Below are 20,442 nucleotides of genomic sequence, written 5' to 3' on the forward strand. Positions count from 1 at the left end.
GGGGTGAGAGTCCCACGAGATCCCCAATATGTGTTGCTGAATTGCCAGATTCCAGGACTGTCTAAAGCTTTGGATAAATGAATTACTTCTTTTTGTTGGCAGCCAAAATAACCATAGCTAGGGCTTGGAAAACGCCAACAATTCCATTCCACTTGGTCAAACAAAAAATGTTGTGGATTATGGTCCATGAGAAACTTCACAGCATCCTCCAAGATACTAAAAAATGCTTTGAATTGACCTGGACCCCCTGGAAAACGGGTAATTTCCATTGTACAATTTTTCTGGCATTTTTTCTCTGGGGACTATGTTTAATGTTTAAGTAGATGTTGGGCTATTTGGTCGGGGATGGAGCTACTCTTTTCGGACTCTTAAGCTGTTCTGCTTCCTTTAGTATCTATTTCCTTTTCCTCTTTTTGTCTGTTTTTCCTTTCTTTAAAAAAATAAATAAATACATTCCCCCCAGTATATATTGTCTTCACTTGCCTGAGTAAGGACCTAGGCAAGGATAACAGACTCCTGTCTGCAGGGACCTCAAGGAATACACAAGTAGGAAATGGCTGAAGCTTGGGTCCCAGGGCTCTTAGGCCAAATATGGAGAACAGCAGCATAAGGGAAGAGAAGCCCCTGAATTGTGACTAAACTACACAGAGGGTGATATAAACTATGTTCTTTGGCCAATGCAGGGATTGCACAGGTTGCAGCTTTAATTGAGCTTAATCACCCACAACCTTTACAACCCGCCGCAGTCGGGATGGATCCCGAGATTACTGTCCAGATCCACCCAGCTGCGTGATTGACAGCTGGCTCTACCTATCTAGAGGCAGAGCCAGCTGTACCCGCCCCCTCCCCCGTTCGTTCCTCCAGTCAGCATTGAGGATCGGAGCGGGGAGGCGGGGGAATCCGAGCAGGGAGCCGTGAGTGACAGTCACGGCTCTCTGCAGGGACAGGAGCGAGCGACGGTATGTGTTCGCTCACTTCCCGATCTACTGAGCCGACATGTGACAGGCTCATTGTCACACGTCGGCTCGAACTATGAGGTTGAGTGAAAATCACTCACCTCATAGTTCCTCTTTAAACCAGGGTAGTATACGCCCAATTCCAAGCCAGCCACTACTCTGTAGCATACCTGTGAACTTTCTGAGAAGATGAACTATGAAGTTGCTATATTGGCATCAACCCATATTTATTTAAGGTGTATTTAGGGACATTTAATAGAGAAAAAGGCTAGAAAAGTATCTTTGTGTCTTGTAACAACTAATGGAGTATCTTTTTTCACTCTGACTTTGCCAGCAAATTATGGGAGGAATATAACCTCCATTTTTGTAGTAGAAGTTATTTGATAAGTTTTTACTTTAGAAAGCATTACATCAACACAGTCCTGTCATAAAACATCCCTCCATGCAGCACGGTTTCTGCCAGAATAACAGCCAGCACATTTATGTTTTTTTTCTAATTAACACCAGAACTAATTATGCTGGCAGTATAAGCCTGGCCTGTCATAAGTATTTAAAGAAACTTGTGCCGTTCCACTTCCTGGTTCACTTCACATTATCATCATTAATGTGTACAGTACTTGTTGAGGAAACAAAAGCGCTGAGGCAGACCACATGCAAGGCATAAAAGTTCTTACTAATGGGCCTGTACCTGGAAATTAGACCAGAAACAAAGCTACACTGGTTTATTTATCACCAAATATGTTGTTGCACATATTCCAGTCATCTCAAAAGGTTTTAATCTTTTTCTTTATATTCTCAGGCCATGTACCACCATCCACAGGTAATTTGTTTCCTAGGGTGACAACTCTTGCACAGTTCAGCTGCAAGCATTGTCACCAGGGCCGGATTTACTCTCTCTGCTGCCCCAATGCCAGGTTCTTAATGCTCCCCCCTGTATGCAGGCTGCATACAAGTGATCTCGAAGACACCACCGAGATTACTCGTACAAAACAAAGGCAGGTCCCCGCTGTACATTTAGCAGTGCTTGCCCAAAGCAGGGCTAAATGTAGAAAACAACTACCCGCCTGGCACCCGGAACTGCATGTCCCGGGCGTCAAGAGATAGGAATTCTAAACCCCTGCTGCCCCTCTACTGCCTGCTGCCCCGAGGCCAGGCCTCGGTTGGCCTTGTGGGAAATCCGGCCCTGATTGTCACCCTCTTCTGCATACTCCTGAGTTGAACTACAAGCAGCTGTGTCAAAGTGCAGTGCAGTGGCACATTCCACCCTAGTCACCACAGTAAAACTGGGTTACTCAACAGTGCAACTGGAGTTAGCACATATGCACAAACATGCATACAAAAACCGTTATCGTTTTCTTTTAAAGTGGACCTTTACCCATATCTTTAAAATAACAACAAACACAACTTTAGAAATATAAAAAAATTACAATCTACAAACACATACTTTTAGATAATTGCCGACTTTGTATTCTTTGCATACCTTATTTCTCTTTTCTTCCCCAGTCTTCTAACAGTGGCCATGTTTACTAAGGGCAGATTACTAGCTCTCAATTTACTTCCTGGATTTCTGGCACATGTGACCAGGACATGTGACCATGCACATCATCTCAGGGGAGGACAATGTCTTTCCCTGAGATCTCCTGAGATTGCAGATGAGATTTTCCAGCAATGCTCTGCTGATGACAAGGCAATCCCAGTGTGCATTGCTTTGGCAAACTGAAGTCATTTTGCCCTTTTAGAGCATGAAGTGAATGCTCTGCAAGTGTAAGTATTTCAAAACCACAGCATTTTGCACTGGACATGTCTATGTTATTATTAATCATCATACATAGAGGGATGCATTGGTAGAATTCGATTTTTAGGTGTAAAGGTCTGCTTTAAGTGCAACTCAAGACCTCATTGCAATAATGCTCTGTCATTTATACATTGTTTTATGTTCTTCTGGGCACAGTTTTCCTTTACTTTAACCCTTTTATTTCACTATAGTAAAGAATGGACTCGTGGTCATAGACTAGTGGAAGAGAGGAACAGAGGTGAGCGATAGCACCTCCAAAAGAGTGCTTGATCATAGTATTTGGCTGAAACTAAGTGTGACTGCTATGTCTGGTTTTATGAATTAAAGTGACACTAAACTCAGGAGTTAAATCTTAAAAATGCATTTAAGTTTAAGTTATCTTATTTGTGTATCGCTCGTCTGACAATCTCAATACAAATTAGTAAACTAAACATGAGACTGTAGTCCATCACAGGAGTGAGCTTGGAACGGTGGCTACTTTACAACACACACAGGGACCAATAAATGTATTTTTAAAATGTAACTCCTAAGTTTAGTGTCAGTTTAAGTAAATAAGGAAGATTTTACCTGGATGTAGAACCATGTGCAAACACTTTTTCTACTGTTTATGACAAAGGGCAGGTGGAAGTCCTAGTTGGGCACTGGTGTTTCATGGAACTGCATTGGAGGAAGGAGGTAGAGCACTTTCTGTTTGTCCTGAGCTTATCTTCAATTTCTCAAACCCATTAACTAGACTTTGCATAAGGCTAAACTCCAGCTGTGGGGGGGGGGGGGGGGCACACAGCACCAGTCACATAAGTTACCACTAATAAAGCATACCATGTTCTGCTGACTGGAAGGAGGAATGGTTGGCGAAATCCTCCTTCCATTGATACTGGATATACCCCACATCGGTAATCTTCCGGTGCTTTGGGGGCTAAGAACTGTAGCTGTGACTGTGAAGGATCATGCCATTGGCCCTCCCCTTCATCTCCCCTCATCTATTCACAAACCTTCAGTATTACTTTTACAGAATGCAAGGTGTTATGTGAATAAACAAGGGTCGGCCCTGTCATTGATCTGCCATCCCCCATTCACATAGAGCCTTGCATTCTAAGAAAAAAATGCAGACTTTTGTGAATAGATGAGGGGACAGGAAGGGGTGCGAGAAGAAGGCAATCATTGCGCCAATTACATATATAATAAAGATGGAGTATCAGTTTTCCTTAAAAATATCTCCAATGTAAATAGAAAACTAACATTGAGTCATTTATGTGAAGAATAGTTTTCACAGAGCACAGACAGATGCCAAAAAATAATCTCCTTAGCAAACATACAATTGACAACAAGTGCCTTTCAAGTCACACAACAAATATCTAACACAAGCAGATAGAACAGCAGATGCTTAATGATTTTCTACTTGTGCTTAAATGGAATTTATCTTCAGCTGTCGACTGGGCATATGTTTCCTAAAGAAGTAAACATTGTTTCATGTTGAAGTTTGGGATCTTTGATTATTGGTTTCTTGAAGCTGTCATTAGGAAATTATGATATTGAACACAGTAATATGCAGTTAATTCCAACTTTGAAGCCATCTGTCAGAATCCTCCATATACTGATTTACCTGTTGGCCAGACTGGCTGCAGTGTTATATATTTTACTTATTGATACCCTGACACAGCTGTCTCCAATATACACTATATTGTCAAAAGTATTGGGACACCCCTCCAACTCATTGGATTCAGATGTTCCATCACCTCCATGGCCACAGGTGTATAAAATCAAGCACCTAGGCATGCAGACTGCTTCTACAAACATTTGTGAAAGAATGGGTCGCACTCAGGAGCTCAGTGAATTCAAGCGTGGTACCGTGATAGGTTGCCACCTGTCCATCCGTGAAATTTCCTTGCTACTAAATATTCAACGGTCAACTGTTAGTGGTATTGTAACAAAGTGGAAGCAACTGGGAACAACAGCAACTCAGCCACAAAGTGGTAGGCCATGTAAAATGAGAGATCGGGATCAGCGCATGCTGAAGCGCACAGTGCGCAGAAGTCGCCAACTGTCTGCAGAGCCAATAGCTACAGACCTCCAAAATTTGTGTGGCCTTCAGATTGGCACAACAAAAGTGCATAGAGAGCTTCACGGAATGGGTTTCCATGGCCGAGCAGCTGCATCCAAACCTAACATCACCAAGTGCAATGCAAAGCGTCGGATGCAGTGGTGGAAAGCATGCCGCCACTGGACTCTAGAGGAGTGGAGACGTGTTCCCTGGAGTGACGAATCACGCTTCTCTGTCTGGCAATCTGATGGACGTGTCTGGGTTTGGTGGTTGCCAGGAGAACGGTACTTGCCTGACTGCATTGTGCCAAGTGTACAGTTTGGTGGAGGTGGGATTATGGTGTGGGGTTGTTTTTCAAGGGTTGGGCTTGGCCCCTTAGTTCCAGTGAAGGGAAATCTTAAGGCATCAGCATACCAAAACATTTTGGACAATTTCATGCTCCGAACTTTGTGGGAACAGTTTGGGTCGCTCTCAGGAGCTCAGTGAATTCAAGCGTGGTATCGTGATAGGTTGCCACCTGTGCAATAAGTCCAGCCGGAAATTTCCTTGCTACTAAATATTCCACGGTCAAGTGGAAGCAAAGTGGAAGCAACTGGGAACAACAGCAACTCAGCCACAAAGTGGTAGGCCACATAAAATGACAGAGCGGGGTCAGCCCCTTCCTGTTCCAACATGACTGCGCACCAGTGCACAAAGCAAGGTCCGTAAAGACATGGATGAGTGGGTTTGGGGTGGAGGAATTTCACTGGCATGTACCGAGTCCTGACCTCAACCCAACAGAACACCTTTGGGATGAATTAGAGCGGAGACTGCGAGCCAGGCCTTCTTGTCCAACAACAGTACCTGACCTCACAAATGCGATTCTGGAAGAATGGTCAAACACATAGACACACTCCTAAACCTTGTGGACAGCCTTCCCAGAAGAGTTGAAGCTGTTATAGCTGCAAAGGGTGGGCCAACTCAATATTGAACCCTACGGACTGGGATACCATTAAAGTTCAAGGCAGGCGTTCCAATACTTTTGGCAATATAGTGCATATTGTGTAGCCTGGCTCATATATTGCATAGAGGTTACAATTTTTAATAAAGGGGCAAAAGACCATTTGTTTTAGTAGTAGAGGAGCCTGAGGAGAGGAGTAGTACTAGTAGAGGAGCCTGCCAAGACACATGCATGTGGCAAAAGCTGGGGAAATTGGTGATGAGCTTCTATCCTGGGTCTCAACAATATATCTTGCTAAGTCATAGTAATCTCTGCTTTAGAGTTAACCAGTGCTTTGTACATGCAGGCCAAAGTAACAGTTTCATAGCCTGGTCACAAATAGGAGTTCCGATAATAATTGTTATTAAGTATTATCCTTTTGAACCTACATAATTAGGCGCATAAAAAATTATACTATACACACACCATATCAAATTAAATTTTAATTGCAATTAACAATATAAATATATGTTCTCTTTTTAAACCAGTTAATAATAACAGTAAATATAACAGTAAATATTTGTAAAATAATTGGCATTTCATAGTATCTTGTCTTGTATTTATTCATTTAATTGGCACAGTAGTGCTGATCCCTTTGATATCCAGTAGTCACTTGGTCTCTTTGATGGTAAAAGCACAGTCACCACAAAATTAGTGGAATGACCTGGCAAAAGAAAGCAAAAAATTATAAGAAATCAATTGTATTTATTGGAAACCCTATATAAATGTTTAAAAGGGCAATGTCACTATAATAGTACATTCTTTTGGTGTGGAAAGGCTTGGGCTTTGACACAGAGAGGAAAGTATGCAAACAAGGTTACATTAGTGTTAGGGTTACAGCTAGGGTCACAAGAAGGGTTAATGTTATGGCAAAGTTTACACAAAAAGTTAGTGTTATGGCAAGGGTTACAGGTTGGACTAGTGTTAAGGCAAGGGTTACAAAGTTAGGATGAAGGTGAGAGTTACAAGGAAAACTAGTGTGAGAGGGCTAGGGCATCACTCTTGTGTGCTGGAAGTAAACATCTGTAAATTGTCTAAAAAAAAATTACTTGTCCATCAGACATTCCATATTATCTGTTCACATACAGCCAAAATGGTCAAACCAGTCACATTAAAATGGTTTAAAGGTAATTTACCACGGCAAAAATATAGAGGAAAATGATACAAATTATGGAAATTATCTTAGTATCATAGCAATGTGAGTGAATATCTCAAGGTCAATCTGACTGGTTATTATGGACACACTTTCACAAGCTCATTAACTTAAAATGTAGTCAGTCTTAACTTTATGCCCATATCACAGTGTTCAGAAAATCATAGATTACGAAAATGGGCTGAAAAAAGATTATATAAATGGATGTAATATAAAAATGAGCATTTTTCTAAATATGTAGCCCTCTATTGCTTGCAGCCTTGATTTTAAGGAAGAGACCACAGCCTTGGGGCTTTCAGCATAATTCAGTATTATGATCTGCTTTAAATACTCTCAAAAATACATTTATATTAGATAACTGGGCACTGAGACTCTTGGTCAGATAGGGCTTTGTGATGATGGAACTTGGGGACAGCAAAAATTGTGTCACGTTAACTTGCAAAATGTCAGACGACATTGACCACCAAAGTATTTTGTAGACACATGAGCATTCCTCTAGCAAGGCTAAAGAAAAAAACATGTAGTAAAACTGAATATACTGATAACCCTTCTAGCCAATGTTTTGTTGTTTTACCTGTGGTGGATAGTGTCCCAGCTCGGGCTCCAGTCTTATAAAGTGGTGCTTGGTACAAACTGGAATTAGGCTGATAGTTTTGGCGTGGTTCAAAGTGTATTACAGGTAGCACTGGATTCATCTGTCTTGGCAATGCATCTTCAATTACCATGTCTTCATCATCCCAGCAACTAGCATCCATATACATCCCATGAACCAATATACCATCCTCAGGAGTGGGTAGCTGAAAAAGTGATAGTATGTGCATTTAATGTACACATATTAAAAGTGTTTTTACATACAGCACGGCTTGAAATGATCAGGCAAGGACTGAACCATTTAGGTTTTTCCCTATTTATAATGGTCAAGAGCCCATCTTATTGCCAAGGAATGAAACATCCTGTATTATACCTGTACATATTAATCAAGAGTGGTTTAATTCAATGAATGAAAGACTGATGCATTCCCTGGGACAGAGGCAATTCAGCAACTGATGTTTTCAGCCTTACTATCAGAGACATGATATACAGTAAAGAACCTATTCACACTTGTCTGTTTTCCTGCAGTAAAACACATGAAGAGAAATGTATTTTGAGACTGCTGTGCATTGCAACCTATCAGCTTCTAGCTTTCATTTTCAAAGCTTAACTGAAGAAGCTGAAGACAAAAGCTGATTGGTTACTATGCACAGCTGTTCCAGATTTTGTCTGATCCTGTTTTAGTGAACTCCCCACCGTAATCTCTATTGAATAAGAAAATGTAATTCAAGTAGAAATCCCATTCATTCCTACGTGCCAGGTTCAAGCCTAAGTGGTACAGTTTGGTTTGTCTTTAAAGGGAAGCTATTAGGGCCCATTAAACATACGTGTGCACTGCAATGTGCTTGTATAGGGGTGAATAGGCTGTAAAGGTTTGTGGATGTACATCTCTGTGAGAAAGGTTTCCAGTTGGTAACACAAGTATTCATAGTCAGAGCTGAAGTAACCAGCAACAAAAGGCAGTATGATATGCTTCTTTTACCTTCTATTCATCAGTTATAGTATATGCCTTCCTTTGAATCCTCCTGGATTCAAATAATTAATGCATGGCACCAGTCAACCATCATGCAGTCTGCAGTAAACGGTAACCAGATCAAACCGAACATTGATGCAGGGACAGTACCAGTCATACATTTGGTCTACCCTATATGTACAATACATACTCATTTGGAGACATTATTATGTAAAATCTAAAGATCGTTCTGCTTTGTGTCATCTTAACATATAATCTCTTCAATTATGCCCCAGCTCCAGCCACCTTCTGCTATAGCTCTAAATGCTTGGACCCTAGAATACAACTGTTTTTTGGCAGGAATTAATTTAGTATTATTGTCACAAGTGGTAATTATAATACAAACTGTTTCAATTTTCTACAGTTATACATTTAAGTTAATATCTTATTACACAATTATTTAAACATGTATAAGCCTGGACATATCAGGTATGCTAAACTACTATAAAAGCATTTAAAATGACCCAGGGTACTCAAGGACATGTCAATTGGAAGAGGGATTGATAGGCTGAAGTGGTTTTCATGTAATGGTCGTATAAGTCTTATCTCTGCTGTATTTTAGCTGCAACTCTTACAAGGTGGCTATTATATTTGTAAAACAACAAAATATTTTGAAACGTAGCTGCCAAGTGTTTGGATTCTGAGTATCACACCCATAAATATATGAATAAAAGAAGCAGAAGACCACCTGGGCACAAATAATCTGGGGCTATGTTATTATGGGGCTTTAAATTGATACTCATAAAAAAGATATACTGACAATGAAATACATAAAAATTATTAATTTTATTGATTTCCATGGTATTCCATTATCAGTATATCTTTTTTGTATACTTCCATGATAATGGAAATCAATACAATTACTTGGATTTCTTTCCATGGTAATGGAAATCAGTAAAATTAATATGTTTTATGTATTTCATTGTCAGTATGTCTTTTTTATGAGTATAAATTGAAAGCTCCATAATAACATAGAACTTGGATATTTGTACCCAGGTGGTCTTCTGCTTGTTTTATTGAAAAATAACAAGTCAACAATATTTCAGGTAAAATAGTTTACAATAATATCATAACCAACTCCTCTGTGGTGATCAAATATTTACCATGTGTAGATTTAACATGCTATGAAGCCATGGAATAAGGGTATGACATTTGAACCAGGGGTGACAGGAATGGGAAAGAAATTTGGAATTAGGGAATAAGGCAGGCAAATAAATCTACACAAATGGGGAATGTTGTATCTCAATTGGTTCATAATAACTCATCTTTCAAGCATCGGTTGTTTTATGTTAACATAAAAAACAGTTGATATAAATTTTCTGCTCCAACCAGTACATATTCTTGTTAATTTTAACATATTTTGGACTTTGAAACCTTAAAGACCAACTCCAGCTTTTTTTTAGGTTTGGAAAGGTTAAAACCTCTGGCACATTTGTATTGCTGTCTTTATTACTGTTGGGACATAAAGCCAATGCAACAGGAACAAAGGCAGAATTCTGCCAATGCAACAGGAACAAAGGCAGAATTAGCAGAGGAGTTAGAACATGTGAAGTAAACTGAAATCTCCCCAATTGGAAAACAATTAGCAACACAAAAAACTAACTAAAGATTCTAAGCTTTCTCTACCCCATAAAGTTGGACTTTAAATATTTTATTAAAATCTGTTCACAAAAAGAAATTTGGTGTTTCAATTATATGTTTTAATTACACAGCCAAAAGGTACTGGCTACAGTCTGATGGTGCCACTAAAAGGTCAACAACCTCATACAAAAATTTTCTTAAAGAAGAGCAATTCCTTCTGTTCACAGCAATCTAATCGCACCCCGGAACGCAGACGGGCCGTCTGACGGCGGGTGCGTTCCACCGTGGCACGCGGAAGTGCTTCGTCTCGTTGGGCGGCTCCTCCCCCCGCCTCTTAGCCCTATATAAACGCCCCAGTGAGACAGTATGGCGTTCCAATATTGAAGACTGAACGCCTGCTGTCTCCTGGGACCCCCCATACCATCCAATACTGCTACCTTCTACAGAGGACCTATAACGGACTCCACTTGGACACCCAGATCCTTCTGCTACTACATTGAAATCGCAAGTACCCTGGCATATTGCTCACCATTGAGTTAGACTAACTGTGTGTACAGAGAAGCTGGATTAACTTGCATGCTCTATCTAGTGGTCTTTTTGGAGAATACACCTTTACCTCTAAACCATAGCTGTTATCTATCCTACCCTTATTGACAACCTGAACCTTTACAATTTTTTGTTACTGTTACATGTGATTGGGGTTATGCAGTAATAATCCCATCCATCCTTTTACTTCTGTTTATTTTGGCTGTGATGCTTGAACCCTAACTCCCCGTTAAGATTGGGAGTGAAACCAGGGTTCCGTCTGATTGGCCTCCGCAGTTGTGATCCACAAAACCCCAACCTCACACCAGGTGTTACACAGCTTGACACCAGTGATCATTGGGGTTTGTTGCATCTACAACACCAAAGTTCCACATATTTTATTGCATTGTGAGGTCCACTGCACTGTTATGAGGGACAAGTGTAAGAAACCAACATTATACAAAGTATACATTATGGCCTATAAAAGGGGTGCCCACAATTTTTTGTTTTAAGATCTACTTTTCAAATGACGAGCTACATGAGATCTACCAACGAAAAAAAACCTCCCTCGCGCTCTCTCTCTATCCTGGCTGTCTCTCCTCGCTCTACTGGCTGTCTCTCCTTGCTCTCTCTCCTTGCTCATCCTCCTGGCTGTCTCTCCTCTCTCTCCTATCTGTCTTTCCTCGCTCTCTCTCCTGGCTGTCATTCCTTGTTTTCTCTCCAGGCTGTCTCTCATCACCCTCTTGGCTGTCTCTCATCAGCCTCTTGGCTGTCTCTCCTTGCTCTCTCCCTGGCTGTCTCTCCTCTCTCTCTCTTTTCTGTCTGTCTCTTCCCGCACTCTCTCCTGGCTCACCTTGCTATATTTTGCAAACAGTGCAGTGCAACAGGCTGTGTAAACTAATATTCCTAGATGTAATACATAGCACTTCAACCACCAGTATCCACCAGAAAGGTGTCAGGGAGCTTGGCTCAGCAGACTCAGGCTGATAGGTAATCATGTGTGCACAGCGAAATAAATATACCAAAATGGAATAAAGGGGCCACCATTCACACCCTTCCTGATCTACCAGCATCAGCTTTGAGAGCTACTGGTAGATCACGATCTACCTAATGGGTACCCCTGGTCTATAAGATCACAATGAATGAATTAAGTTTACAAATGTAACCAAAGCTTTCTTACATAAAGTAAGGTTTAGAACTTCTGTCAAGTTTTTGTTGCTGTCTGTGTGCCCCCTTGCGGAACTTCTGACTTAATTTCTGTTGGAAATGTAAAGACAACTGGAATGGGAACTCTTCACCTAGGTTCATAGACAGCTTAACAAAACCTTACAGAAGTTCTTACTCTTCCCCTTTAAATATAATACTAGATTTCCACTTTAAAAATGGAAGTCTAGTATTATGGTGCCCTCAGAGCATATAAATGAGCCAATGCATAACAAATACATTAGATGCATAATTTCATAATTATTACAAATGACCATAGTTTATATTGGGTTAATTTCTCTACTAAAGAGTCTTGTTAGTTCATTTAAATAAACAATAATTATTTATACCTGTTTATCCATTGGGAGCTCTTCTCCAAACTTGACGGTTTTTGTGGCCTCAATGACAGCTGCCTGGTCTCGATAATATGGGAGAACATTGTAATGGAAACTAAGTTCATCTATAGGCAAGTTATATTTTCGAGCATGGTTTTGAAGTGTTCCTAAAACACAGGAATGTCATTTAACATACACAGTTTTATATAACAAACAGAAAATGTAAATGTAATACAGTCAAACATTTTTAAAGTAAACCTGTATATTGCCCTTGCAGGGAAAACAAGTAGGTTCATTTAAGTTCCCCCCTCCACAGCAATACATGCCCACCTTATCTTTACTCCATGCCACTGGAAGCAAAACAAATACCCTGTACTTCCAGGTATGAGGGAGTAGATAACTCTCTCCTTCCTGCCATGTGACTGTGCTTGGGCTTGGTGATTGCCCAGTGCTGTCACATGGGGGCAGGGAGAGAGTCCTCAGCCAATAGTAAGCTCCCACTCAGGACATTTACACATGTAAGTATTAAGAGGACCAACCCTTAAATGTGATGGTTGTTGATTAAAAGCGGGCTGGGCAAGGTAGGGGTCCTTTCATGTGTAATCCTATGTGAACATTGCCACTAACATCTAAATCAAAACACCAAATGCCATCTGAATTAGTGAATAATACCGTGTTTCCCCGAAAATAAGACACTGTCTTATATTTTTTTGGGCTCAAAAAAACACACTAGGTCTTATTTTCGGGGTAGGTGTTATTTTTATTTTTTTTATGTACAACAATCCGCACTTATTCATGTACAAAATATAGGGATCAGGGCAATCAGGGGTGCCGTACCTTTCCAAGAGCAATTTGCTAACCAATCGCTGGCCAGAATGAGCGAAGCGCACTTTCACTATGGATTCCTCACAGGCGGAGTGCATTTGGTATCACTTCGCCTGTGACAGGAGCCGGCGCTATAGAGAAGGCATCGGCCTATGCGGCTCTGCTCCCTACGCTGCCACTTTGCTTCCTCTAGCGCTGGCTTCGTTGGCACCGCTGATCCTCTCCTGCCTCTCCCGCGGCTCTTCAAGTCCCCCCTTATGCCACCACTGGCCCTGGGAATGGACACAACTAGGTCTTATTTTCGGGGTAGGTTTTATATTTTAGCAATTCCCAAAAATAGTACTAGGTCTTATTTTTGGGGTAGGTCTTATTTTCGGGGAAACAGGGTAGTTGAGTCACATTACCTTACCTGTAAGAAAACCCTGAGGGAAAAAGAAACCTGAAATCCAGAAAGACTTAGGCTGACCCATGCGAATCCATGACTAGAAAAACAACATAATGTAGGTTATTATGTTTTGTACTTTCAAAGAGACTATTTTCCACGTGTAAATATACCATTTGATTTTGTATCAGTGAATATTTTAAGCCTACTTACATCTATAAATGCGGTCCTCAGTAGAAGGTCTTTGACCCAAGATCCCAGGGGTTTTAGTGAGGGATATGCAGCATCAGCCCACAATGTGGGAACATGATTGTTCAGGAAGCTCTTGTATATTCCCTCCATTTCCTCAGACATGACCACAAAGCCAGCAATAGCTTTATTGAGGGTCTCTAGAGAATTCTGTGGGAGAAATGAAACAAATTATACGTGGAATACCTGCATTATGCTTAGCAGAACATGAGTTTTGCTAATGTTAAAGTATGCAACAACGAAATGCAATATCCATTGGTGTATATATTGACAACAAAGTCTTATAGAAAATGTATAAGTCCCCGGTGGCCCCAGTCTCCATCTTAAAATTAGGCGCACTACTGTCATTATAAAATCATAACTAGCAATGCAGGATACAATATGCTTTTTCAGCAATCTTATATAGCTGCTTATACTAGTAATACAATAATGTCATCCCAAAGTAGTTTCCAAATGCAAACTGCTTTATGAAAATAGATGTTACCATGTCCTAAGCAGCTGGTAGGGACATAGAATGCTATGGCTGTACAGTAATTATGTCCTTGACACATCTGATTTTACAGGAAAGGAAGACAGAACTTGAGAGAACATTTAACATTAGGGTCAGTTCACCAAAATCAAAAGTTGTGATTTAGAAGTTAACTCCCTAACAACAATTCTTAACATATCTTGAGAAGATTATTGGTAAGATATCCGTATTTTCTGGGACTTCTTTAAGATTCTTTAAGATGTAAAATTCTTTAAAAATGTTTTCCTGCCACTTTAAGGAAATGGTGGCAATAATATTGTAAAACGAAGACTAGAACACAGAACAGTATGTTGAGCAATTGGAAAGTCTTATTTGCTATCCTGAATGAAAAACATTTTGAATCCGATTTACTGATAAATGTAATATGTATAGTATGTATTGCTATCTACTCCACTCTTCATTTCCTCCTCCCCAAGCTGAATACAGAGGTTGTCAAATATTCTTCAGGCAAAAACTGTGATTATTTTATGATTACAATTACATTGGACATGATCACTTAAAACCTAAAGTTTATTTTTTTCAATGTATATTTAAGTAAAGTGTCCAGGGACTTACTTACTCTAGTGTTCTGTCTAATTCAGCTCCAGTGATAGCACAAAGCTCTAAGCCCAGGCAGCATGCTGCAGAGAAGGACTGTACACTCAGTGAGGGTAGTGTTCTCTCTGTACCGGGCCATCATATCTCCTTGCTAAGACAGACTAACAGCTCTGCAACCATCATATCACATGTGTTCTGATGATTGCACAGCTCTCACTGAGAGAGAGGCATGTTGAACCACTGCAGAGAGACCACTGCTTCAGCACAGAGCACACAGTCCTTCTCTGCAGCATGCTGCCTGGGCTGAGAGTTTTGTGGTGCCACTGGAGCTGAATTAAACAAACAATAAAAGTGAGACCTGTACAGAACACTGTTTTCTTGCACACTTTACTTAATTATACACTAAAACATAAAACTTCAAGTAGACGTTAACACCTGAAAAAAAAAAATTTTTTCTGAACTGCAAGCAAACTTACTCTGAGTACTTTGAGAAGATTATTGAATCGATCTACTTCTTGCCCAAGTACGGTTGTCAATGAACTAACACGTCCTTTGGAGTCCTTAGTAAAGAGTGTTTCTGATGCAGCTTCCATGTCCAATTTTTCTGCAACACAAATTAAAGTTTATATCTTAATCCTACAAATGGCATTGTTCAGTAAATGTAAAAAAAATATAGCTGAGTGCTGCACACTAGATGAAGATTGTCGGAAAATGATGATACATTTACACAGAAAAATAATATACTGTCAAAACATCATTACTACTAAATGTCCAAAGCAGTGAGCCGTGTGCTGTCTAAAACATCTTACAAGGAGGCTGGCCTTTACTGTGACATTTTCAAAATTTCTATTATTGTCATTAGCACAATCAAGGGCTTATTTTTTGCAAATGTGCAATCTCTGCCTAGGTTTGGCAAATTGTTATAATTTCCTAGTTTCAGAACTGCAACCTTAAAACACATAAACATACATATCTGGCTGTACTGACTACCATTTTTTTTATATCGGATTCCCTGTAATCCTCAGATTATGGGTTCTTAGTAATACAAATTGATAATTGATGTGCTGCGCTTCAAATGAATAAGCAAAAGTGTCAATAAACATATAAATCAATAAATACTATGTAATGTACCAATATGTGTTATAAAACAACAGGACTAACAACCTTCAAATATGACATTAACACCATATTATTGCCACTGGTGATATGATACTAGACAATGTCCGCATGTTGGGGGTGATTTACTAACCTAAACACACGCACGCACCAGGTGCGTGTGATTTTCACACAGCAAAACGTATTTATCAACCAAAAAGTCTCTAAAAGCATATTTCCACTAATGTCATATATGGAAACATCATGCAAATGAGCATGATGCATATATAATGCTGCTTCACAGTTTAGACAAAAATGGTTAGCTCATGCATTTACATTTCTGCATTCATCAACGCAAGCAACACAACATAGAGCTAATTTACACAACATCATCTTGCAATTCATGCAAGGCTTTGCACAACACACCTGCTGGGTGTGTACACACTACAAAGGTGTTTAGATTCCACCCATAGATCAGGCTGGGAGGGAACACACTACAGAGGTGTATACATGTTCGTGGTGTGTTTATAAGGTTAGTAAATCAACCCCATAGTGTCCAACAGTATATTCCTGTGCTCCAATCGATTAAAACAATGTGCAAATAGCTAATCCACAGGTGCTTAGAATGTCCTAAGTGCACCACACTCTTATTTATCCACAGTTATGGTTCTTATAAAAAGTATGTGCGCACTTCCAGCTTCCACCCCAGTGTTCACCGCTTTTAGTGGGCATCACACCTTAATGTTAGACCTACAAATAGGTCTAACTTTGCATTGAGGATCTCCAACTACTCCAATCTCAAGGCAATCTTTTACCCAGAAGTATGCATCAGCATGTCATCACTTTAATTTTAATGAAAGCGTATAAACAGCCCATAGCGTAAAACTATTGAAGATTTTTTTTAAAACGTTCCTTTATTCAAATACTACTCGCACTTTAAAAGATGTAAATGAGCATCAGCACTCACGATGAGTCTGCAGGATGGCTACCTCTCCGTGTCTCGGCATCCTTTGACCCGGCTTCACATAGAGGGTACAGAGAGGTAGCTGTCCTGAGTATTTTAATAAAGGAATGTTTTTATCTTAAATGGCTTTACGCCATGGACTATATATATTGTTTTCCTTAAAATGGCTGATAACTTTATATTTTTCAAGCACTCTTAGTAGATAAATGTTGATGTGAACAATCTTAAAGGGGATTTATAGAAAATACTTCCATTGACCTCTTTCTGTAATAACAAGAAGGACTTCACTTAAACCACTGTTCACAAGGAACAACTCTTATCATTCTGATATATAGTAGTAGTATAGCGTAGTACATTTGATGATCCTGTCACATAAATGATGACATGCCTAATGTTGGTCACATACAGGCAGTTTGGAGAACTCCTTGTTTTCAGCTGTTGGAAAAATCGTATGGTCTGTTCAATTCTGACAAATTTAGAGATTTAGCACCCACACAGAATATCCTTGTTGCGAGGTGCACAATAGAATCAGAAATATAGAAACCACATACATGCATCAGTAATGCCTTATTACAAACCATATCCGCTTTTATATTAGAAGACATCTCAGCCATTCAGTATACAAGTGGATAAGCTAGGAACTGATATATATAGCGAGGCTGTAAGAAGGTTGCTTATAACAATGGCCCATTTGTGGACATGTTTGGGTTACACAGGCCTCAGAAGATACTCTTTCCCACTCTGAGAAAAAGTTATTGACTTGACTGGATATCTGGTGTCTAAAGTAGTTTCCATGGCAAATGCAATGTAACACTTGTGGGAGTCCATATGTGTTACATTATATGATTTTAATGCACATCATTTTGTGGGCTGTAACATTTGGAACACTTAAAAACACAGCTTAATTCAATCTTAACCAGATTTGTTTAAGACTTCTTTCTGTATTTATTACAAGTTTTTGAAGGGAATCTGTCAGATAGATGACCACCAGGCCTGCAGTGTTTGATAGATAGATAGATAGATAGATAGATAGATAGATAGATAGATAGATAGATAGATAGATAGATAGATAGATAGGTTTATATGCACACACACACAGTATGTTATGTGTTTATTGGCTGCTTGTAGAAGAAATTTTACCTGGTAGTTTCGAGAGGATGGAGGCAGCCAGTTCACTCACAATTTCATCATTGCTCTTTCCTGTCCCCCTTGCTGTAGACCTTGGCTGTACCTCCAGTATAGTTTTAATTAAGGTACTTGTCTCTTTGCGCTGCATAAAAATGTATAGTTAGTTATTTTAAATGATATTGCTTTAAACAAAAAAAAGTACTCCAAAGGGTGGGCCATAATAATAAGATATTTTGGTGAAACAACTCTCTTACTGCGAGCAATCCAGTGGGACAATGACCACTTGAATTAGCTAGAACTTTCCACAGTGTATGTCATAAAAGTTTTAGAGCACCTATGGCCCCTAATGGATGGCATGTATCTACTATTGCTACTATTGCAGCCAATCATAGCAATTTGTTCTATACTGGTCAATGATCTCTGCTGTAGTTCAGATCTATACATGTACAAAGGCCAAAAAAGGCAGGAGTTGAACAAATAACTGGTGAGTCATGACTTGACATTCAGGAGGACTATCTGGAAGGTTGACAAACCCAGGATTCAATTCTGCTTGCACAGCATTTTATAATGCAGTGACTGTGTCACAGCAATCTGTACTCATCTGCAACTGGTCAATGATCTCTGCAGTAGTTACAATCCATACATGAACAAAGTCAGCAGGTGTTGAACAAAAAAAAAATTTCACTCATGTGGTGATTTACCATTTAATGAGGAGAGATAATCCCTGACATTGACTAGGCCTATTTGAGAGGTTTGACAAACTTGAGTCTTAATTCTGGTAGCACAGCTTTTTATAATGTAGTAGATGTTGGAATTGAAGTGCCACGCCATTTAAAATAGTCCAGATACAACTTTATTCAATTACAGTCAGGAGACATTTATGTACAGTAGCCAATGGGTTTTTGGATTCCAAAACAGAGAGAAATCATGTATGTTGACTGCAGCATGAAAGTTGTATTATGTCAGCAGCTGGTATGGTAGCAATAATTATAATACAGTGACTGTGTTATTTGTTGAACACCTGTCTTGTTTGCCTTTTGTATACATATGAGTCTGAACTACTGCAGAGATCAATGATCAGATGAGTAGAAATTGCTATGATTGACTCTGTATATACACTCTGCATTAAGAGATAAATGACATCCATTAATGGCCATACGTGCTCTAGAACGTAATTGTGAGATACTGTGGGAAGGTATAGTGGATTCAAGTGATAATTGTTATCCTTATATACAGTTGGTTGATATATGAATGTCCAGCAAATATCCCACAGAACAGATTAATTATCTGTGATCATTTTAACAAATTGCCTGGCTGTTGCCACTCGCATAATTCTACTTTTGATTAATTCTCGATCATATCTATCAGTATCTCACGTATTGAGAGTAGTATACTGATGTCCGATCAGCTGACTGAAATTTATACTTGTGTATATAAATTCAGAGTTTAAATCTGTACATGTCTGCTGCACTGGAATTTTGCTGGGCATAATGACAGTTGATCATTGTGCTTCATTGATTTTTATATAGCAGAACTCTAATGGATTGAGTATATTTTATAAAACACAACAAAAAAAGAAATATGTACCCAAGCATTGATTTTTGATCTAAGAATTATAAATTGCATTTTCTCCATCTGGGAAGAACAGCTTTGAGGAAAGCAGCGATTCAAGATTCGTATTCCATCAGGTCTTCTGTTTATCCTAAGCAGTGGAAGACTACAATAGATGTAGACTTAAAGAAGAAGTATGAGGAGGATGAAAAACACTCATCCTCATAATTCAAGCCAGCCTGTGACACTATAGCGGTCACAGGTTGGTTCTATTGATCGGGAAGTCAGCGAACACATACCGCTGATCACTGACTTCCCGATCCTCTCCACGAGAACGGTTACTGACAGCAGGGATTGCCCCCCTCCTCTCTATTTTCCTCAGTGTTGACTGGAGGAACGGACAGAGGAGGGGGCGGGCACAGGTGGCTCTGCCTTTAGAGAGGCAGAGCCACCTGTAAATCAGCCACTGGAGTGGATCTCAACAGAATTGTCGGGATCCATCCTGGCTTCAGCGTGGCTCTGCGTTCTCAGCATATAGTGGGCATAGCCCGCTATATACTGAGTTTTGGGTCACCGGAGGACATTAGTATATGTCCTCCGGTGACCCTAAAGAGAACTATGGCCAGAAAATGTTGGCTCCTAATTCTCTTTTAATGTCATATCAGGAATAGGGAAATACAACAAAGTCAAGTTATTTGTTAACCAATGTCAGGGTTAGTTTATCATCTCGATAGTGGTATAGTTAAATGGGTGACGGGTGTTTTTATTATTAATTTTATTATTTGTCCAAAATTGAGTTTTTTTCTTTCTTTTGTTGTTTTCATAGGTTATATATGCACAGACTAAGACTATTACTTTGGGTCTAAAAGTCACAGTTTATATAATTGTTTTTGACCTAACAATAACTTAACCACTGAATTAGCATGCCAGGCAATTAGCAGTCTCAGAAGGAGCAGTTTTAGTCTACAGCAGCCATCACTAAATGAAGGACCGAGCCATAACCCAGTGTAG

At 39.6% G+C, this 20,442-nt stretch overlaps 1 protein-coding gene across 1 annotated transcript in view; it reads right to left on the reverse strand.

Moving 5' to 3' along the window:
- Positions 1-6,331: 6,331 nt before the first annotated feature.
- The window catches only part of DNAH6 (dynein axonemal heavy chain 6), a 206,105-nt gene continuing 191,994 nt past the window's right edge, over positions 6,332-20,442 (reverse strand). The window contains exons 70-76 of the mRNA XM_018557925.1: positions 17,893-18,022; positions 15,170-15,297; positions 13,592-13,777; positions 13,406-13,478; positions 12,187-12,338; positions 7,499-7,721; positions 6,332-6,435 (exon numbers count right to left, since the gene is read on the reverse strand). Coding sequence (XP_018413427.1) covers positions 6,332-6,435; positions 7,499-7,721; positions 12,187-12,338; positions 13,406-13,478; positions 13,592-13,777; positions 15,170-15,297; positions 17,893-18,022 — 996 coding nt within the window. The remainder of the gene's footprint in view (positions 6,436-7,498; positions 7,722-12,186; positions 12,339-13,405; positions 13,479-13,591; positions 13,778-15,169; positions 15,298-17,892; positions 18,023-20,442) is intronic.

The sequence above is a fragment of the Nanorana parkeri genome, unplaced genomic scaffold, assembly GCF_000935625.1.
Source record: "Nanorana parkeri isolate BGI_ZX_2015 unplaced genomic scaffold, ASM93562v1 scaffold310, whole genome shotgun sequence".
NCBI classification, from domain to species: Eukaryota; Metazoa; Chordata; class Amphibia; order Anura; family Dicroglossidae; genus Nanorana; species Nanorana parkeri.